Source organism: Triticum dicoccoides, chromosome 6A, assembly GCF_002162155.2.
Source record: "Triticum dicoccoides isolate Atlit2015 ecotype Zavitan chromosome 6A, WEW_v2.0, whole genome shotgun sequence".
Classification (NCBI taxonomy): domain Eukaryota; kingdom Viridiplantae; phylum Streptophyta; class Magnoliopsida; order Poales; family Poaceae; genus Triticum; species Triticum dicoccoides.
The window spans coordinates 174986508-175009273 of record NC_041390.1 but is presented as its reverse complement, the minus strand read 5'-3'; the positions used below and the strand labels follow the sequence as shown (position 1 = coordinate 175009273).

General features: G+C 57.0%; 1 protein-coding gene across 1 annotated transcript in view; it reads left to right on the top strand.

The window, feature by feature from the left end:
* Positions 1-2486, top strand: part of LOC119316483 (zinc finger CCCH domain-containing protein 14-like) — a 3149-nt gene extending 663 nt beyond the window's left edge. The window contains exons 2-3 of the mRNA XM_037590806.1: positions 444-504; positions 1558-2486. Coding sequence (XP_037446703.1) covers positions 444-504; positions 1558-2344 — 848 coding nt within the window. The 3' untranslated portion in view covers positions 2345-2486. The remainder of the gene's footprint in view (positions 1-443; positions 505-1557) is intronic.
* The last annotated feature ends 20280 nt before the right edge of the window (positions 2487-22766 follow it).

The window sequence follows — 22766 nt, the reverse complement described above, 5'->3', positions numbered from 1 at the left end:
CGGTGGCCTGATGGGATCTGTACTTCTCCATGGTTGGGTTTTGGGGGTATTCAGAAGCTCGCGTTGCTTACGATATGCCAATTCGCCGCATGCTGGTTTGTTGGGGATCAGTAATTTTACCCGAGCACATGAATATTCGCCTATTAAATGTCGCGTATTGTTGCCTTGCTCGATTGGAGCTGTCTGCCTCTTTTTTTCTGTATTCTGCGCATTAATACTTGGCATGCCCTCGCTCCCTACTCAACAATTCGCCTGGAGTTTGGAGCGAGGCTCTGAGTGCTGGATACTAGTTCAAGCTGAAGAGTTCCTACTAGTAATCTATGCTTCGACTAATGCACTATATTGTACAATTAGTCAACAGCCTATTAATGTCCTTTTATGCATCGCGATTAGTTAATCAACAGCTTATTAACTTGGCGCGCATAATTAATTTGATTCAACAGAATCGGAGTCATTTCAAACCGGCGTAGGAAGCAAATCGAAGCCATGCACCAAATTTTTCAGGTTATAGTCCAACTTAAAATGAACTCCACCTGGTAACATTTATTCTGCATACCTGTTATTTTGTTAAAACTTTACTTTTATCTTGAAAGAATGCTTGCTGCTAACAAATCATTTAAGCAAGATTGTGCGACAGGTTCTCCCTAATCCAAGCTTAAGAACTTCCACTGGAGTAAAAATTGGAATGTGCATGGGCTGTGCAAAATCACTTCTGAATATGTGAAAGTGCAAGAACAGTATAAGGATATGTAACTTCTTTTCAGACGAACAACCAGCCAGTAATATCATATGATACAGCCTCTTGTTGAATTGAGAGAAAAGAAGATTGAATATATGAGTTGGACACTTGAAATTCTGCCAGTAATATCATGATACAGCCTCTTATCAAATTGAGAGAAAAGAAGATTGAATATATGAGTTGGACACCTGAAATTCTGCCACATATATCCTTCTTGATATATACTATTTATTCTAACATTTGGTACATGCAAGAATAGTTTTACTGTATGGTTTAAAATTATATGTCCATCAACAGTTGCTTGTTGAGTCATTGAAGCATCACAAGCAGTAATAAAATTTGTACTTATGATCCGTAAGAGAGCCTTCCTGAAACAGACGTTCAACAAACATCAGTATTTAAGTACTTTGATGAAGACACATATAGCAGAGAATGTTGACTATGGAACTGTTCAATTTTTTCTCTTGCCGAAACACACATGAATAGTTTCTTGTCTGCCAAACTGCATATGATTTGGTGATGCAGAATGAGCCAACACAGAGAAATGATTATTATCAACAAACATTCGAAATGTAGATTAGTTCCACTCTATATCAGAACATCATTCACTGTAGAACTTCTCTTCTGTCCATTTGGATTGTAAGTTTGCCCTAGGATGTTTATTGTTCTTCAGATGCTATCAACACCTGTAATCATATTCCTGAGCCTTTTGGCTTATGAATTTTGATGTCTGCATCCTCCCAGTCAATATCAGTTGTGCTTAAATGAATTGTTTTGCTAATTAATTTACTTACCCATATCTTATTCTCATTGTGCAGTACCGCTGGTTGCCCCTTTGGTGAGGGTTGCCATTTCCTCCATTACTTCCCCGGTGGCCACCAGGCTGTTGCAAAGATGAGCAACCTAGGTGGCCAAGCATTTGCACATCCCCAAGGAAGAATGCCCTCAGGATCTGCTGTTCCAGATGGCCACCCTACACCAACTGTCAAGACTAAATTGTGCAACAAGTATAACACTGCAGAGGGATGCAAATGGGGCGACAAGTGCCACTTTGCACATGGTGAGAGGGAGCTCGGCAAGCAGACGTTCATCAACAACTCCATGCCACCCCATATGGGACCAAGGCCCACTGGTCACTTTGGACCTCCGGCAATGCCCAGCCCTGGCATGGCCACCCCGGCAGGCTTCGGGGCTTCTTCCACAGCCAAGGTCAGCGTCAATGCATCCCTCGCAGGCGCCATCATCGGGCGGGGCGGAGTCAACACAAAGCAGATATCCCGGGTCACCGGGGCCAAGCTGGCCATCCGGGACCACGAATCGAACGAGGCCTTGAAAAACATTGAGCTCGAGGGCACGTTTGATCAGATCAACAACGCCAGCGCCATGCTCAGGGAGTTGATCTTCAGGATCAGTGGCGGTGCCAACGCTCCTCCGCCGGGCGTGATCCCGGCTGGAGGATCTCACCGCGGCGGCGGCGGCAGTGGGCAGGGAAGCAACTTCAAGACCAAGCTGTGCGACAACTTCACGAAAGGATCGTGCACGTTTGGCGACAGATGCCACTTTGCCCATGGCGAGAACGAGCTGCGCAAGTCGGCTGCCGTGTGAGGTTGATCAACCTCACCCAACGTGATTTGTAGTAGCGATTAGTCGGTGTAACTCTGAACCTTGAGGGCTGATGATGGATTTTCTGACTGTCCCTGAGATTATGCCATCGATTTTATGGATTTCATATTTGTCATGACTCTTATCAGCCTGTTGTGGTCTTAGTAGAAAGCTTGACATGTTCATTTCCTGAAGTATCTGACTGACCGGAACTTGATATACCACAACAAGTCGGCCTATGAACTTTCATGTTGAAACCTGAACCTCTGCGTGATGTTGCCGAGGCCGGGGGAGACATGTTAAGTTGCAGAGTCGCAACACTGACCAACAACAGGATTTCCCTCAGACTCTTGGTCTGCGATCTCAACGTTCGTGCTCTGCTCGCACATTAATAAGCCTGGGGAGTTGAAGAAGCTCTGCTCGCACATTAATAAGCCTGGGAAAGTCACAATCGACGCCTCGTTCCTGGGTTCATTTTAATAGTATAAAGCTCCCTAGCATAGGAGGGGCGCCGCCGGCCGCACGTCCACTTGCCTCCCTCCGCCCCGGCCGTACTAGGCTGAGTTCCCGCCGCCGGCGAGATGAGCTCGGCCTCGGCGCCTCGTGATGATGCCGCTATTCCTCCCTCCGTCGCCACGCCGAGGTACGCTCGTTCATACAGCGACGGCCGTCTGTCAATTGATTCATCTGACCGGCCGATCGTTGCAAGGGAGGAGAAGGAGGGGCGGAGTGACGTCATCTCGAGGCGGACGAAGAGGATGACGTACTCGAGGGAGCTCCTGCTGGCCGTCGGCAGCTTGGAGGCATGCAAGCTGCTGCCCGCCGACGCCGACTTGGCCAAGCACCCCGATGACGCGGCACTGTGGGTTCCTTCCCAAACTCTGGCTGCCCGCTCGGCTGGAGGTGCACCTGGAGGCCTAGGGGATCAGGAATTGCCTCGGCGAAACCGAGGTGAGCGAGCCGAGTGAGTGCAGACGAAACTGGCTTGCTCGTTTCCTCTCCATATACTGTACAGTATATAGTACTTCCTCCGTGAACTAATATAAGAATGTTTTTTTACAGAGGGAGCACTGTGCTATCGTATTAACTTGGCAGCGCACGATGATCGATTGTTTTGGTGTAACAGTGCCGGAGGCGTTTGAAGCAGGCGCAGGAAGCAAATCCAAGCCATGCGTCAGGTTCTTCAGGTAATCCCTTTCTGGGACAGCGCCAACATGGTCTGAGTACTGTATTTTTTTTATTTTGATCCTTTGTACTACCTCTCTCTCAGTTGACATGGCGTGCTCGTACCTCTAGGTCGTCAATTTAACCAACCTAATACAAGTCATATATTACAAAATATATACCAATATAAACTTCAGATGTTCTATTTTCAGACGGTATAATTTTTGTGTTATATAGTTTATATTAAGGGGATAAAATTGACAACTTAAGTATACGCGCAAGACTTGTAAACTGAAACGGAGGTACTAGTACATATACCTTAATTAGTGAAAAATTGAAAATTACCGCAGGACGACTGTTCCACAGTTTTGGGGTAAAGAGAAACATGATTTGATTACCTTCGGCATCAATGCAGTTCTGATTGTTGAATAATCTAGCTGTCAGGTTAGCTGTCAGTTTGAGTTAGTTAGTCAGATTTTCTGTTAGCATTCAGTTAGCCGGACTAGCCGGATCCTGCCCACGTTTTGTGTGAGGCCAGTAGCTCAACACGCCCTGGTATCGTGGGATGGCACGATCGCGTCCATGGGGGCGTGGCTGAAGCCACGATCACTTTTGCTTCCTGTATAAGTTCAGAGATAAACAAGAAAAGCAGCGACACTTTGCACTGCGCAAAACTCTCTTTCTCGTTCACGTTCTTGCCTGAACTCTGCAGCTCGCACGATTGCGGGACAATTGGCATCAGAGCCCGTTGATCCGGGGACCATGGCCACCGACTCGCCTCCTCCGGCGGCTCGCGGCGCCGACACTGGCGATCGGTCGCACACTCCTCCGCGCATGAGGCGTGGGAGGAGCTCGACGCGACGCAACGGCTGGGAGATCGTCGTCCAGGAGCGCCTGGTGCGCGAGCCCGGAGGCACGGCCCCCCCCCGCCCATGCTCACTACGACAAACTACATCGAGTGGGCGCTTGTCATGCAGGTCCAGATGGAGGCCGCGACACTTTGGGACGCGGTCGAAGGGAAGGAGACAGCCACCTTCCGCGACGACAAGTACGCCATGGCCGCCATCCTTCGTGGCCTGCCGCCTGAGATGGTCGGGTCCATCGTCGTCAAACGATCGGCGAAGGAGGCCTGGGAGGCCATCCGCGCCATGCGGGTGGGCACGGGCCGGGTACGCAAGGCCACCGCTCAGAAGCTTCGAAAGGACTTCGAAAACCTCGCCTTCAAGGAGGGCGAGACCATCGACGCGTTCACCATGCGCGCCACCACCCTCGTCAACAACTTGCGCACGCTCGGCGACACCGTTGACGACGAGAAGGTTGTCCGTAAGTTTCTCCGCGTCATTCCAAAGAAGTACTCCCAGGTCGCCATTGCCATCGAGACCCTCCTCGACGTCAGCACGCTGTCGCTTGAGGAGGTGACCGGGCGCTTTCGCTCGGTTGAGGAGCGCCTGGAGGAAGAAGATAGCGCGGGAGGAACTCGCCTGCTCCTCACTGAGGAGGAGTGGGAAGCGCGATGCAAGCAGCGCGGCGAGGGCCAGTCCAGCAATGGGCAGCAGAAGGGCAAGAACCAGAACCGCGGTGGGCGCGGACAGCAGAAGGGCAAGAACCAGGCTGGCGCGCCGCCCCGCAACGGCGGGCGCCTGGCCACCCGCGACGACAAGTGCCGCTACTGCAACAAAAACGGGCACTGGGCGCGTGACTATCGCAAGAAGCAGCGCGACGAGGACAACATCGCGCGGGTGGACGAGGAAGAAGAAGGGAGTCTCCTGATGGCGCACATCGTCTCCCTCAGCTCCGAACCTGACCACGACAAGGAAGGCGGCCAGGTCTTCCTCGACGAGCAGAACGCCAACGTCACTATCGGCGATGCAGCGGCACGGCACGATAACCTGTGGTACATCGACACGGCAGCGTCGAACCACATGACCGGCGACCGCGACGCCTTCTCCGAGCTGAACACCGGCATCACGGGGCGCGTTCGTTTCGGCGATGGCTCCGCAGTTGAGATATGCGGGCGTGGCACCGTTCTCTTCGTCGCAAAAGACGGACGTCATCGAGCACTCACCCAGGTCTACTTCATCCCAAAGCTGCAGAACAACATCATTTCTATAGGTCAACTCGATGAGGTGGGCTGCGAGGTGTCGATCCACGACGGTCTGCTTCGGGTCCGGGACAGAAGCGGCAAGCTGATCGCGCGTGTTGCCCGCAGCGGCAACCGCCTGTACAAGCTCCCAGCCATGCTCGCCAAGCCGGTCTGCATGACCGCTCGCGTCGATCAGGTGGCCTGGACGTGGCACGAGAGGTTCGGCCACCTCAACTTCGACGCGCTCCGCAAGCTGGCGTCGTCGGACATGGTGCGCGGGCTCCCTTCAATCCAGCATGTGGATCAGGTGTGTGACGGCTGTCTGCTCGGGAAGCAACGTCGCGCATCGTTCCCACGAACAGCGAGCTACCGCGCCAGTGACCGCCTCGACCTGGTGCACGGTGACCTGTGCGGCCCAATCTCGCCGGCCACGCACGGCGGGAAGCGCCATTTCCTTCTCCTCGTCGACGACATGAGTCATTACATGTGGCTTGTCTTGCTGCGCTCAAATGACGAAGCTGCAGCCGCGATCAAGAACTTCCAGGCCACCGTTGAGACGGAGACCGGCCGCAAGCTCCGCACACTGCGCACGGACAGAGGCGGTGAGTTCACTTCGGTGGAATTCGCTGCTTATTGTGCAGGAGAAGGGACGCAGCGACACCTCACTGCCCCGTACTCGCCCCAGCAGAACGGGGTAGTCGAGAGGAGGAACCAAACCATCGTGGCCATGGCACGGTGCTTGCTCAAGGCGAGATGCGTGCCGAACGAGTTTTGGGGGGAGGCAGTCACCACGGCTGTGCTTCTGCTCAACTGCTCGCCCACGCAGGCTCTCGATGGATGCACGCCTTATGAGGCGTGGCACGGCGTGAAACCGGCGGTGCACTTCTTCAAAACTTTCGGCTGCGTCGCCTACGCCAAGGTCACTCGCCCGCACGCGGCCAAACTCGACGACCGCAGCACAAAAGTTGTCTTCCTCGGCTATGAGGCGGGCACAAAGGCGTACAGACTCTTCGATCCGGTGGCCAAGCGCGTCATCATCTCGAGGGACGTCGTCTTCGACGAAACGGCAAGCTGGAACTGGGAAGGAAACGGCGGCGACGGCAGCTTCACCATCGAGGACGTCTTCACCATGCCGTGTCGGAGTGACACGGGCGCGGCTCGCCACGCCGCTGATGCTGGAAGTACGAGCTCTGGAGGAGCCAGCTCTTCGCCAGTACGTGCTGGCAGCGCGTCGCCCGACACGGACAGCACACCGCCTGTCGACTCGCCTGCCGTCGAGGAGCCGGACACGGCTGTTCCATCACCAGAGAACGCCGCTGAAGCGGCAAAGCGATGTGTCTCCGCCCCTGTCCAGCAGGTGCCACCAGTTCATCAGATGACGACGCGCGCACGGGATGGCATCGTTCAGCCGAACTCTCGCCTACAGGACTATGTTCTGGCGATGGAGGACGGTGAGCTGCATCTTGGGGCGTGCGAGGAGCCTACCACGTTCACCGAAGCGGAGCCGCATGAGAGGTGGAGGATCGCCATGCTCGATGAGATGCGGGCGATCGAGGACAATGAAACTTGGTACCTCACCGATCTGCCTGCAGGTAAACACCCAATTGGCCTCAAATGGGTGTTCAAGGTGAAGAAAGACTCCAACGGCAACGTCGTCAAGCACAAGGCCAGGCTCGTGGCGAAGGGTTTCGTCCAGCGCGCCGGTATCGACTTTGACGAGGTTTTTGCTCCGGTCGCGCGGCTGGACTCCGTCAGGGTTCTGCTGTCGATCGCGGCGCACGAGTACTGGGAGGTCCACCACCTCGATGTCAAGACAGCGTTCCTGAACGGCGATCTGGACGAGGAGGTCTACGTCGCGCAACCCCCAGGCTTCTCCCACACCGGCGGCGAGCACAAGGTGTTGCGGCTTCGCAAAGCTCTCTACGGGCTGCGTCAGGCCCTGCGCGCGTGGAACACCAAGCTGGACACCATGCTGTCTGAACTTGGGTTCACACGCACTCTGTCAGAGCAGGCGGTGTATCACCGCGGCACCGGCAACGATCGGCTGCTGCTCGGAGTGTACGTCGATGACCTCATCATCACCGGGGCCAGCACCACCGCCATCGACACGTTCAAGGGGGAGATGACTCGTCGCTTCCAGATGAGCGATCTCGGGCTCCTCACCTACTACCTCGGGCTGGAGGTACGCCAGCGCCCCGACGTGATCACCGTGTGCCAAGCGGCATACGCCACCAAGCTCTTGGAGCGTGCTGGGATGTCGGACTGCAAGACAGTCCATGTCCCGATGGAGCCACGTCTACGCCTGAGCAGGGACAGCTCGACGCCATCGACGGACGCCCACCTCTACCGCAGCATGGTCGGTAGCCTGCGCTACTTAGTTCACACGCGTCCGGACATCTCGTTCGCTGTGGGCTACGTCAGTCGCTTCCTCGAGTCGCCGATGACGGAGCACATGAGTGCTGTCAAGCACATCCTCCGGTACATCGCCGGGACAATTCACTTTGGCTGCCGCTTCACCAACAAAGGAGGATGCACTCTCATTGGGTACAACGACGCCGACCACGTCGGGGACGTTGATGATCGGAAGAGCACTTCTGGCTTCATCTTCTTCCTCGGCTCAAGCCCGATGAGTTGGCAATCGCAGAAGCAAAAGGTTGTTGCCTTGTCTTCGTGCGAGGCCGAGTACATTGCCGGCGCCACCGCAGCCTGCCAGGGCGTTTGGCTGAGCCTGTTGCTCGCCGATCTGCTCGGGAAGGAAGCTGCACCAACCACTCTTCTTGTGGACAATCTGTCTGCAATCCAACTCTGCAAGAATCCAGTGTTCCACGGGCGAAGCAAGCACATCGAGACGCGCTACCACTTCATCAGGGAGAGCGTCGAGAACGGCTAGATCGCCGTGGAGTACATGAACACCGACGATCAGCTCGCTGATATTCTGACCAAATCGCTCGGGCGCGTCAGGTTCCAGGCTATGCGCGAGAGGATCGGAATCGTCGACATCAGGAACATCTAGATTAGGAGGAGATTGTTGAATAATCTAGCTGTCAGGTTAGCTGTCAGTTTCAGTTAGTTAGTCAGATTTTCTGTTAGCATTCAGTTAGCCGGACTAGCCGGATCCTGCCCACGTTTTGTGTGAGGCCAGTAGCTCAACACGCCTTGGTATCGTGGGATGGCACGATCGCGTCCGTGGGGGCGTGGCTGAAGCCACGATCACTTTTGCTTCCTGTATAAGTTCAGATATAAACAACAAAAGCAGCGACACTTTGCACTGCGCAAAACTCTCTCTCTCGTTCACGTTCTCGCCTGAACTCTGCAGCTCGCACGACTGCGGGACACTGATTGCCTTCTTGTTCCGTTAGTTCAGGTTCAATTTGTCACACCTGCACCCACTAGTGCCACGGTGGACCTGATCAGCCAATAGGAGGAGGAGGAACAAGTCATCGGGCCAAGTCAGCATCGGGACAGAGTGGCGAGAGGCTACTTTACCTGCCCCTGCGTGGGCGCGTGAGTCATGTGTGTGTATTGAGTTCTCTCTGTCGTCTACCTGTATCTGAACCTTCCTCTCATCCCAGTAAAGCTACTTTCCCCCTTCTCTGAATCTCTCCCCCATTCCCCTCGTGCGATCCGTTCGTGTGGATCGTCACAACTGGTAATCAGAGCCTTCTGCGATCCCGGCCAGAAATTTTCTTCCTCCCACTCCGCCGCGAGATCGATCTGTAACATCCACTGCTCTGGGTGTTGATTTGCTCCGGCAAATCGACACAAAATCCCAAGCAGGGTTAGATCGACCGAGCCGGACGGCGCCCCCTTCCAAACCCTCCGCACAAACCAAGCATATCCTTCTCGCCATGGCCGAATCATCGGAGGAAATCAAGTCCATGCTCTCGTCCCTGCTCAACCGCTTCGACGAGAGCAAAATCGCAGGCGATAAGCAAACGGAGGCGCATCTCGCCTTCAACAAGCAGGTCACCGTCGATCTCGCGCACCTGCGCCGGCAGGTGGATCTGACGCAGGCAGACGTCGACGAGGTTCGTCAGCAGCGCGACACCGTACCACCACCACCAGCGACCTCGCCGCACGGCCGACCACCAAGTACACCCTGGGGCGACCCCCTCACCGGCTCCTCGGCGGCACCGGCGGATCCACACGCGCCGCAACCCCGCCTCGTCAACAACGGCCCTCCTCTGCTTCAACTCTGACACGAAGGGGGGCGTGGGGACGGCCCACACCACGGGGACTTCCCTCCGGGCCACCACGACATGGAGATGCCACGGCCAGAGGAGTACTTCACCAAGCCTCCCAAGCATGATTTTCCAAAGTTCGACGGCTCCGCGCCGTACCTATGGATCGATCGCTGCGTCGCCTACTTCGAGTTGTACCGCGTGCCGCCACACAACTGGGTGACCACGGCGACGCTGTACATCGAAGGACAGGCAGCCCACTGGCTTCAGGCGTACCGTCAGGCTCATCGTGCTCTGGGCTGGGACGCTTTCTGCGCGGCGATCCGCGAAGAATTTGGGGCGGAGGAGTTCGAACTGGAGATGAATCAGCTGCTGCATCTGCGGCAAACCGGCACGGTGGCGGAGTATCGATCGGCCTTTGAAGCTCACATGTACCATCTACTCGCCCTCGATGCCTCGCTGAGCCCGCGCTTCTTCGTCACCCAGTTCCTCCTCGGATTACGGGACGATCTTCGCGCAGCGGTACGCCTTCAGGCTCCGACCAGCATCACGCGCGCTTCGGTGCTGGCTCGCATTCAGGAGGAAGAAAATGACGTGCGCCGCCCACGCCCTCGACCGATCCCAGCCGGGCGGCCCCCGCCTCTGCCCGCCGCGATTCCCCCGCAATCACCCGCAGCGGCAGCGGTGGCTCGACCGGCCAGCGACGAGTGCGCTCGCGAGCGTCAACTCCGCGACTTCCGGTGTGCCAACGGGCTCTGTTTCAAGTGCGGCGACAGATACTCCCGCGAGCATCGTTGCAAGCAACAGACGCAATTGCTCACCATCCAAGTGGGCGACTACGGCGAGGTGCTCACTGACGATGCCATGCACGCACTCGACCTGTTGGACGCACCGGAGCCGGCGCAACCTGCACCAGAGTGTTGCCTCATCTCCACTCATGCGGTCTCTGGCGGGGACTCACCGCGCACTATCCGCCTTCGCGCCATGGTGGGAAATCCGGTGATGCTGCTGCTCGTGGACTCGGGCAGCACACACAGCTTCATATCCCAGGCGTTCGCGGAACGGATCAAGGCCACTGGCATACCTCTGCCGCCCGTGGAAGTGCGTGTCGCCAATGGGGAGCGCCTGGTTTGCGACAGCATGATCCCGGCTGTCCAGTGGTGGTGCCAAGGACACACATTCAGTACGGACATGCGCCAGCTTGCGCTCGGGGCATACGACGGCGTGCTGGGCATGGACTGGCTCGAACAAAACAGCCCCATGAACTGTCACTGGCTGGACAAGACCATCTCCTTCGCGCACCAGGGCAAGACCGTCACACTGCAAGGTGTTCGACCCAAGGGCACAACTACCAACATCGCCTACATCGAGCCGGATCAGTTCGCCAAGTGGCACGCCGGGAACGATATCTGGTACATGGCAGTCGTGGACTGGCGGGCGCCGAGCACGGACAAGGACAAACCACCTCCACCAGCAGTGCAAGCGGTCCTCGAGGACTTTGCCGACGTGTTTGGCGACCCCAAGAAACTGCCACCACACCGGCAGTATGATCATGCCGTCACCCTGGTGGAAGGCGCACCACCGGCGAACGGGCGGCCGTACCGGTACTCGCCGTTGCAAAAGGATGAGATCGAGCGCCAAGTCGACGAAATGCTGCAGTCCGGCGTCATCACCCACAGCGTGAGTCCCTTCGCGGCACCAGTTCTCCTCGTCAAGAAGAAGGACGGGACTTGGCGTTTCTGCATCGATTACAGGCGGCTCAACGACATCACCATCAAGAACCGGTTTCCCTTGCCGATCGTCGACGAACTGCTCGACGAACTGGCCGGCGCGGCTTACTTCTCCAAACTCGACCTCCGCGCCGGCTATCACCAAATCCGTATGCGAGAAGAAGACGAGCACAAGACCGCGTTTAAAACGCACCATGGCCACTTTCAGTTTCGAGTAATGCCGTTCGGCCTGACGAACACATCGGCAACCTTCCAGTGCCTGATGAATGCAATCTTCGGCAAGCACGCGCGCAAGTTCGTCATCGTCTTCCTCGACGACATTCTGGTCTTCAGTGGCACCCTGGAAGAGCACGTCGAGCATCTGAGGCAAGTGTTTGAGCTCCTTCGTCAGCATGAATTGTTCGTCAAGGCCTCGAAGTGTTCCTTTGCGCAGGATAGCATTGAGTACCTGGGGCACATCATCTCCAAGGAAGGAGTGGCCACGGACGCCGACAAGACCCAGGCGATGCTGCAGTGGCCGGTGCCCACGACAGCCACTGAACTCCGCGGATTCCTCGGTTTAACTGGCTACTACAGAAAGTTTGTAGCACGCTATGGCATCATTGCCAAGCCGCTCACCAACTTACTGACGAAGAAGGGCTTCACCTGGTCTGAACAAGCACAAACGGCATTCGATCTGCTCAAGCGCGCCATGGCAAGCACACCTGTTCTCGCTCTGCCGGACTTTGACAAGCCGTTCGTAGTCGAGACAGACGCATGTGACACTGGCATCGGCGCGGTGCTCGTCCAGGAGGGTCATCCGGTGGCATATTTCAGCAAGGCACTGGGTGTTCGGAATCAAAAACTGTCTGCATATGAGAAAGAGTTTCTTGCAGTGATGATGGCCGTGGAGAAGTGGCGTGCTTATCTTCAGCGCGGGACATTCACCATCCTTACAGATCACAAAAGCCTGTCCAATTTGGGGGACCAACAACTGGAGACAGATCTGCAACGCAAGGCTATGTCCAAACTAGTGGGGTTGCAGTTCACATTTCAGTACCGAAGAGGAGCAGACAACGGGGCAGCAGACGCTCTGTCGCGGGTGGGCGCTGCACTGAGCGTGGCTGCGCTCTCCCTCTGCCAGCCCGTTTGGGTGCAAGAGGTCGCCAATTCTTACGCGACGGATGCCACAGCGCAAGAGATGCTCTCCCGCCTCGCCATCCACAGCCCAGACGAGGAGGGGTTCGAGCTGCACAAAGGATTGATTCGCCGCGGTGACAGGCTCTGGATCGGCAGCAACACGGCGCTCCGCACAAAGCTCATCAGTGCATTCCATGACAGCGCGGTGGGGGGACACTCCGGCATCACCGCCACGCACCAGCGTGTCAAGAAGCTCTTCCTCTGGCCTGGGCAGAAGCGCGACATCGACGACTTCGTCAAGCAATGCCTGGTGTGCCAGCAGGCGAAGCACGAGCACTGCCGGCCGCCTGGACAATTGGCTCCCTTGCCTGTTCCCACGGCACCCTGGCAGGAGCTCACGATGGACTTTGTCGAGGGGCTGCCGACCTCGGAAGGATACGACTCCATCATGGTGGTCGTCGATCGCCTTACCAAATTTGCACACTTCATCCCCCTCCGTCACCCATTCAACGCCACCAAGGTGGCACGAGCATTCTGGGACAACGTCGTCAAGCTCCACGGCGTCCCAAATTCGATCGTCTCCGACCGCGATCGCGTCTTCACCAGCGCGCTCTGGCGCAAGCTGTTTGCGGCCACCGGCACCAAGCTGTTGTACTCTACGGCTTACCACCCGCAGACGGACGGCCAAAGCGAGCGGGTCAACCAATGCATGGAGATGTACTTGCGCTGTGCGATCCATGACGACCCCAGTCGCTGGCGCCGGTGGCTTCCAGCCGCGGAATTCTGGTACAATTCCTCCTTCCACGCCTCCCTTAACTGCACCCCGTTCAAAGCTCTGTATGGCACCGAGCCCAATTTGGGGGCCACAGCACTCTGGGACGACAAGCCGGCGCCGGTCCTCGACAACGAGCAGTGGGACTGGGGCGCGCACACCGCCCGTCTTCGTCAGCAACTGCTGCGAGCTCAGCAACGCTTCAAGAAGAAGGCGGATCGCCATCGCACGGAACGAAGCTTTCAGGTGGGCGAGGACGTGCTGCTGAAGCTTCAGCCGTACGCGCAGTCCTCCGTCGTCAATTGACCCTGCGCCAAGCTGGCCTACAAATTCTTCGGGCCATTCAAGGTGGAGGCCAAGATCGGGACCCTCGCCTACAAATTGATGCTGCCACCGGACAGTCGCATCCACAACGTCTTCCACGTCTCCCAACTGAAGCCGTACACGCCCAACTACACGCCGGTCTTCGCTGAGCTGCCCAAGCCACCGGACCTGACTCTGGTGGAGAAGGCGCCCGTGGAGATCATCGACAGACGCATGGTGAAGCGCGGCGACGCAACTCTGATTCAAGTTCAGGTGCGCTGGAACTCCGCTTCACCAGCAGCCGTGACATGGAAGGATTTCGAGACGCTCAAGCTTCGTTTCCCGGCCGCCGCCATCTGGAGAGAGCCGGCCGGAGCGCCAGGTGACGCTCCTGCTGATGGAGGGGGAAATGTCACACCTGCGCCCACTAGTGCCACGGTGGACCTGATCAGCCAATAGGAGGAGGAGGAACAAGTCATCGGGCCAAGTCAGCATCGGGACAGAGTGGCGAGAGGCTACTTTACCTGCCCCTGCGTGGGCGCGTGAGTCATGTGTGTGTATTGAGTTCTCTCTGTCGTCTACCTGTATCTGAACCTTCCTCTCATCCCAGTAAAGCTACTTTCCCCCTTCTCTGAATCTCTCCCCCATTCCCCTCGTGCGATCCGTTCGTGTGGATCGTCACACAATTACTTATCCGCATGTTGTTTCCTGTCGTGCAGTACCGCAGGTTGCTGCTTTGGTTCCAACTGCCACTTCATCCACGACATCCCGGGCGGCTCTCAGGCCGTTGCAGAAACGAGCATCCCGAGTGGCCCAGCTCCAGCTCCAAAAATAACAGGTACTGTATGCGATTAGTTAATCAACAGCTTATTAACATGGCGCGCATAATTAATTTGATTGAACAGAATCGGAGTCATTTCAAACCGGTGTAGGAAGCAAATCGAAGCCATGCACCAAATTTTTCAGGTTATAGTCCAACTTAAAATGAACTCCACCTGGTAGCATTTATTATGCGTACTTGTTAGTATTTCGTTAAAACTTTACTCTTATCTGTGAAAGAGTGTTTGTTGCTAACGAATCATTTAAGCAAGATTGCGCAATGGGTTCTCTCTAATCCAAGCTTAAGAGCATCTCCAATAGATGATCCACATGCAAAGATAACTAACTTTGCATCTTCGAGTTTCAAAAACCCACATCCAACAAATGATGTAGATGCAAAAAAAAAAATTACATCTTCGCCTCTCGGAGATGTAAAATACAACACCTCATGATGCAAATTTGCATCTCCACCTCTAATATAAAGACGGTGGTCGCGTGCCAACCGCCAACTGCCCTTCATTTCCTTTCCGTTCTTCCTCTCTCTGCCCCCGCACAGCCGCCGCCGCCCTGATTCACCCACGGTACTGCCGCCGCTGCCCGCCTGCGCCACCTCCGGCCATCTTGTCGGAGTAATGGGCCACGGGTAGGCCAACCCGAGGCCCACGACCTTTCAAGACATCAGGGCAGGCTGCGCCCCTCAAGACCACAGGGCGAAGAGCCGCCTCCTAGGGAGTCTACGGCAAGGCGGCCAACTGCCCGCTCATGGCCGAGTCCCAGGAACGACTTCCAGAGAAGCCGGCTTTGAGGAGTCGGCCGGCGACTCCAACAAACCGTGACCTCATCAAGAAGGACGGGGCAGGGGCGTGGCTACAATAAAGCCCACTCCCTGACCCTTACCAAGGGCAGGCATGGCTACAGCGCGCCGTACTTGGGAAGATCTCCCCGCGGCGTGGCACTGTTGCCTAACCGGCCCTGATATCAGCATCACTGTACCTAGTCCTGCGTCCACGACGGCTTGTCTGTACGGCCTGGAGGCAGCAGGGTCCACTAGCCAGCGAGACCTCGGAAGACGGCGGGGGCACCGCCAGTCGGACCCAATGGGAGTCGGCCCGGGGGAGTCGGCCGAGCCCTCCCCCGGGCCCACGCGCTATTAATCAAGAAGAGATGGGGAGTGGCCACAGTGATCGTCCGCCAGGCGGCAGGGCTGTTGCCACGACCTCATGACCAAGCTTGCATTATCAGGAGCACGGCTACAGTAATCAGCAGCCGGCAAGACCCGCCCGCGGCGGACGCGGCCTGTTGGCTCCGTACCAGACCAGTCAGCGGGCCCCAGCAGTCGGCGGAGAAGTCGGAGGTTGGAGACACTGACGGCTAGGCCGGCGCCCAGTCACATTACCATTGTACCCCTGAGGGGTAGGCCTATATAAACCCCCTAGGGCACCCATGCAAAGGGTTGGATCTCAGTAGTTCTATACCTCACCAGATAGAGGGAGAGAGCTAGCCTTGCCCTTTCCTACCACCATACACAGCTCAAGGAGCAACCGTGTAAATCCTTGACTATAATGATCATGCGGAGACCCTGCAGAGCAGCAGTAGGGGTATTATCTCCCCAGAGAGCCGCGAAGCTGGGTAAGATTTGCCGGCGTGCATGTCTTCGCCTCATCCCGTTTCCAGGCACCGGCGACGTTCTACTCGCCCCCACCATGATAAGCCATCCGTTGGCATATGTGCACCAAACCCCCGACATTTGGCGTCCACCGTGGGGCATGATGCACCGCCGTCCGGAGATCTGTTCTGGACGGGAACCCTTTTCCTCCCTGGCGAGCGCGGCCAGCCAGGCACGCCAGACGAAGTTTGCGTCGACGCGCTGCGCGGCGTGGAGATCGCCTGCGCAGCCAGCTCCTTGGCCGAACTTGTCGGCGAGGTCTGCCTCTCCGACGAACCTGCGTTCGACGCAGGCGTAGGCGGCCCCGAAAACCTCCTCGCGGGCCTCCTCGATCAACTCCACGTTTCCGGCGAGCCTGTCGTAGACTTGGAGTTCGTAGGCTCCACCGACCCGATGCTGGTCGACTCCGACACCGTGTCGGTCGACGCTTTCCCCTCCAACGTGGTGGTCTACGAGGAACCTCTCCCCCACGCGGAGAGCGACGAGAGCATCGTCACTGAGGTGCTGGTCATCAGTCACGACGAGTTCCCTGGTGGAAGGGCGCCCGATTCACTCGGCGCGGCGCTACAAGATCTAGCTGCGCCCATTGCAGAAGATGCTGACGCAGAGACGCTAGAAGCGCGCCGCCTTCAGCTTGTTGAAGGCGCGAAGAAGCTAGCCAGCATGAGACGCTTGTCAGAAGCTTACCAGCGGGAGATGGATCGCGCTGTTGGCGGCTCGCCGGCTCCGGCAAGGCCCAGCCGCCTTGGCGCGGTTCAGCAGCGCGTTGTAGCCATCGCCAGCCTGTTTGGGGCTAGCCGCCCCGTGTATGCCACGCCAGCGGAGAACATCCGAGCCGCCCAGGCAGCGGCGGATGAGCTGGACAATTTCGAGGGCGAAGAGCGCCGCCTCATGATGAAGCGAGTCCAGCGGCTCCTCGACGCGGCCGCTGCGCAGAACGAGGCCGGCTGCCGCACGGAGGCACCGCAGCGGCCAAACGACGACCCGCACCGAGATCAAGGCGCGACGTCTCGGACGCCGACTGGCGGTACCCGAGGGAGAAAGGACAAGGAGCCGGCTGTCAGCCACAGTCAGACTCGGATTACCATAGAGCGCGACCGAGACGGCCGCCCAAGAGCAGTGGAACGACGGGACGACTGTCCGCCTCCCCCTCCCCGCAAGGAGAGGCGAGTCTCCCCGCCGCCTGTTGACCATCCGACTCTCGGAGACCGCCTTGGCCGCCAAGAGGGAGTTGGGGAGAATGACGCCCGCCACCGGATCGACCGACTTCACCGGTCCCTAGCGCTGGAAGAAGAAGACGAGCTGGGTTCGCCTTGTTTCGGGCCCCGCATTCGGGACGAGCCCTTCCCCAGAGGGTTCACGCTCCCAAGAGACACGCCCAAGTATACCGGCTCCGTGAAGCCGGAAGACTGGCTAGTCGACTACTCCACGGCTGTCAGCATAGCAAACGGCAACAAGCGTGTCGCCGTAAAGTACGTTCCGCTCATGCTCCAGGGCACGACCCGGACGTGGTTGAACAGCCTGAAGCCTCGCAGCATCAACAGCTGGGTCAACTTCACCGAAGCATTCGTCCGCAACTTCACCAGCACGTACAAGCGTCCTCCCAAGCCTCGTCAGCTCTCCTTGTGCGTGCAAGGTCCTGATGAGTCGACTCGCGACTACCTCACGCGTTGGGCTGAGCTCGGGAACTCCTGCGAGGGCGTGCACGAGGTGCAGGCCATCGAGTACTTCATAGCCGGGTGCCGAGAAGGCACCCTCCTCAAGCACAAGCTCCTCTGCGACGAGCCAGAAACCCTCGACGAGTTGCTGATCATAGCGGACAAGTACGCTACGGCCGACTCCTCCATGAAGACGGAAATTCAAATCAGCACGACTGGCAAGGTAGCTCCTCAGGCTCCCAGAACTCCGGCAGCGGACGCCGGCCGACGACAACAGCAGGGCGACCACAAGCGCAAGGCGCCGCAGCCGGCTTCCAGCAGCCGGCAGGTCGCGACCGTCGAAGCCCAGCAGCCAGAAGAGCAGCCTCCTCCCAAGCGACAGAAAGGCGGCAAGCCGAACTGGTTGCCAGCCTTCTCCTACGAGCAGACCTTGGATGGACCTTGCAAGTTCCACAACGGCGCGAAGCCATCAAATGACACCACCCGGAAGTGCCACTGGCTCACCAGGATCGCCAAGGGAGACGGCCTCCTGCCACCCCCGCCTGCTGGGCAGCCGCCTCCGCCTTCGCCACAGCAGCCGGCAGTCAGGCCAGTCGGCGCAGTACAAGACGAGTACCCTGAAGAGCACGGACCCTATGTGGTGTTCACCAGTGTGGCTGACGATCGACACAGCAGGCGGCTACAGCGACAAGAGGTGAACGCGGTAGCCACGGAGACGCCAGAGTTCATGCACTGGTCAGAGAGGCCCATCAGCTGGAGCAGGGCTGACCACCCAGAAGTAATGCCGAGTCCGGGCTCCTACGCCTTGGTCCTGGACGCCACCTTTGCCACGGACAAACGGGCTGCGCGTTTCTCGCGAGTTCTGATAGATGGGGGCAGCAACATCAACATCCTGTACAAGGACACCATGGAGAAGTTAGGAATCAAGCTGAGACAGCTTCTGAACAACCAGACTGTGTTCCACGACATTGTTCCTAGGCTTTCCTATTCACCAATCGGCAAGATCTTGATTGACGTCCTCTTTGGGGACAAAGATCACTTCCGAAGAGAGTCTGTTTGGTTTGAGGTGGTGGACCTCGAAAGCCCGTACCATGCGCTACTTGGCCGGCCCGCCTTGGCCAAGTTCATGGTGGTCCCCCACTACGCCTACCTCAAGATGAAGATGCCCAGTTCCAGGGGAATTCTGACTGTGGCCGGCGACTACCGGAAGTCGTCCGCTTGTGCAGCTGAGAGCAGTCGGCTGGCCGAGTCCCTGGTGATTGCGGCCGAGAAGCGACTCCTTGAGCGAGCTGTGGCGATGGCCGGCAAGCAGCCGGAGATATCGCCCAACCCGAAGGAGTCGGAAGCCGAAGGTTTGTTCAAGCCGGCCAAAGAGACAAAGAAGATATCCTTGGATCCGGAGCACCCAGAGAGGTACGCCGTCGTAGGTGCAAACCTTGACAGCAAATAGGAAGGCGAGCTCGTCGAATTCCTCCGTGAGAATCGGGACATCTTCGCGTGGTCTCCCAAAGACATGCCAGGTGTGTCGACGGAATTCGCCGAGCACAAGTTACACGTCCGATCTGATGCAAAGCCGGTCAGGCAGCCCCTACGCCGCTTATCAGAAGAGAAGAGAAGAGTTGTCGGAGAAGAGATAGCCCGACTCCTAGCAGCCGGCTTCATTATGGAAGTTTTCTTCCCGGAGTGGCTGGCAAATCCGGTCCTGGTGCTAAAGAAGAACAAGCAATGGTGAATGTGTATTGACTATACGAGCCTCAACAAGGCCTGCCCCAAGGACCCGTTTGCTCTGCCGAGAATTGATCAGGTGGTAGACTCCATAGCCGGATGCGAGCTGTTGAGTTTCTTGGATGCGTACTCAGGATATCACCAGATCAAGCTGGACCCGGCTGATAGATTGAAGACCGCCTTCATCACGCCGTTTGGAGCATTCTGCTACCTCACCATGACGTTCAGTTTGAGAAATGCCGGCGCCACCTTTCAGCGTTGCATGCAGAAGTGCCTCCTCAAGCAGCTCGGTAGGAACACCCACGTTTACGTGGACAATGTAGTGGTGAAGACGGAAAAGCGAGGAACATTGCTGGAAGACCTCAAGGAGACCTTTGAGAACCTGCGCCGGTTGCAGATCAAGCTCAACCCCGAGAAGTGTGTCTTCGGAGTACCAGCCGGCCAGCTGCTAGGTTTCCTGGTCTCTGAGGGCGGCATAGAATGCAACCCAATAAAAATCAAGGCCATCGAGAGAATGGAGGTACCTAGCCGACTGCCGGATGTGCAGAAGTTCACCGGCTGCCTGGCGTCCATCAGTCGATTCATCAGTCGGCTGGGCGAGAAAGCTCTTCCCTTATACCAACTCATGAAGAAGACCACTTTTTTCGAGTGGAATCATAAGGTGGACGAAGCTTTCCACCAGTTGAAGAAAATGCTGACTACTCCACCTGTCCTGGCGGCTCCGACTCCCAAGGAACCTATGCTCCTGTACATCGCTGCCACCAGTCGGGTAGTCAGCACAGTCATCGTAGTAGAGCGCAAGGAGGAAGGCAAGGCGCTACCTGTCCAGTGACCAGTATATTACCTGAGCGAGGTACTGTCGACCTCCAAGCAGACCTACCCCCACTACCAGAAGATGTGATATGGCGTGCACTTTGCTGCCAAGAAATTGAAGCCTTTCTTTCAAGAACATCCAATCACGGTGGTCTGCACGGCTCCAATTGCCGAGATCATCGGCAGCCGCGATGCCTCTGGTCGAGTGGCCAAGTGGGCCATAGAGCTGGCTCCTTACACCATCTACTACCAGCCCCGCACCGCTATCAAGTCACAAGCACTGGCCGACTTCCTCGTCGACTGGGCCGAGACCCAGTACCTGCCTCCAGCGCCTGACTCCACCCATTGGCGGATGCACTTCGACAGCTCCAAGATGCGCACCGGCTTGGGAGCCGGCGTCGTCCTCACCTCTCCCAAAGGCGACAAGCTCAAGTATGCACTGCAAATCCATTTTGCCGCCTCCAACAACGTGGCCTAGTACGAGGCGCTCATTCACAGGCTCCGGCTTGCCAAAGAGCTTGGCATCCGCCGGATCTTGTGTTATGGTGACTCGGACTTAGTGGTCTAGCAGTCGTCTGGCGACTGGGACGCAAAAGACGCAAACATGGCGAGCTACCGTTTCCTCGTGCAGCAACTCAGCGGGTATTTCGAAGGGTGCGAGTTCCTCCATGTGCCAAGAAACGACAACGACCAAGCAGACGCCTTGGCACGAATCGGCTCTACCTGCCAAGCAATTCCATCTGGCGTCGCCCTTCAACGCCTTCTCAAGCCGTCTGTCAAGCCTTCACCAGAATCAGACTCCATCTTTGTGCCGGCTCCTCCCTAAGACGGTGGATCTGACTCCATTGCTCCGGCAGTCGGAACGGGGACTTTGGTGGGCGACTCCAAAGCTGCTTTAGTCGAGCCCGGCCCGGGGACTGCGGTGACGGACTCGAAGATTCCAGAACTCGGCCCAAGGACCGAGCCAGTCGGCCTGGGGACTTCATCAGCCCAACAAGCGACTGTTGACTCCAGCCCGCCGCCTCCCAGCCCAGCCGCCCTCGTCCAAGTCGCAGTCCTGATAGTCGACGAAATAGCAGCACCCTCATGGGCCCAGCCCATCCTCAAATTTCTGGTGAACAAAGAGCTACCAACTGATGAGATCTCAGCTCGGCAAGTACAACGCCGGGCAGCAGCCTATACCATAATCAACAGAGAGCTGGTCAGACGCAGCGTCACTGGTGTCTACCAGCGCTGCGTAGAGCCAGAGCAAGGCGAGGCGATCCTTAAAGACATCCATCAAGGCGAATGTGGCCACCATGCGGCTTCAAGAGCACTCGTCGCCAAAGCTTTTCGGCACGGTTTCTTTTGTCCGACTGCCTTGGAAGAGGCCAAGGAGTTGGTCCAAAAATGCAAAGGGTGCCAGAAGTTCAGCTCCAAGACGCACCAGCCGGCTTCCGCGCTCAAGACCATTCCCATTGCTTGGCCTTTCGCAGTTTGGGGTCTAGACATGGTGGGACCATTCAAAACAGCACGAGGTGGTCTGACTCACCTACTTGTCGCAGTGGACAAGTTCACCAAGTGGGTGGAAGTAAAGCCAATCAAGAAACTGAACGGTCCGACTGCCGTGACCTTCATCACCGATATCACAATTCGGTACGGCATACCACACAGCATCATCACCGACAACGACACAAATTTTGCCAAAGGCGCCTTGGCCCGTTTCTGCGCAACACAGGGCATCCGACTGGACCTAGCCTCCGTCGCCCACCCGCAGTCAAACGGCCAAGTGGAGCGAGCAAACGGCCTCATCCTGTCCGGCATCAAGCCTCGGTTAATCGAGCCTCTAGAGCGCTCGGCTGGCTGCTGGCTCGATGAGCTGCCAGCCGTCCTCTGAAGTCTGCGCACGACTCCAAACAAGTCAACCGGCTTCACGCCCTTCTTCCTCGTCTACGGTGCCGAAGCCGTCATCCCAACGGACATAGAGTTCGACTCCCCACGAGTCACCATGTACACCGAGGAGGAAGCAGAAGAAGCACGACAAGACGGCGTCGATCTGCTGGAAGAGGGCCGGTTGTTGGCACTCAGCCGGTCCAGCATCTACCAGCAGAGCCTGCGCCAATACCACAATAGGAAGGTCAGGCCAAGATCTTTCCAAGAAGGCGACCTCGTACTCCAGCTGATCCAGCGAACAACTGGCAAGCACAAGCTGTCGCCGCCTTGGGAAGGCCCTTTCATCATCAACAAAGTACTAGGCAACGACTCCTACTACCTGATCGACGCTCAGAAGCCCCGAGCACGCAAGAGGGACGACTTCGGCAAGGAGACAGAGCGGCCATGGAACGCAAATCTTCCCCGAAGATTTTACAGTTGATGCAGTATGTACCACACTACCTTTTGTATTAAAATACCA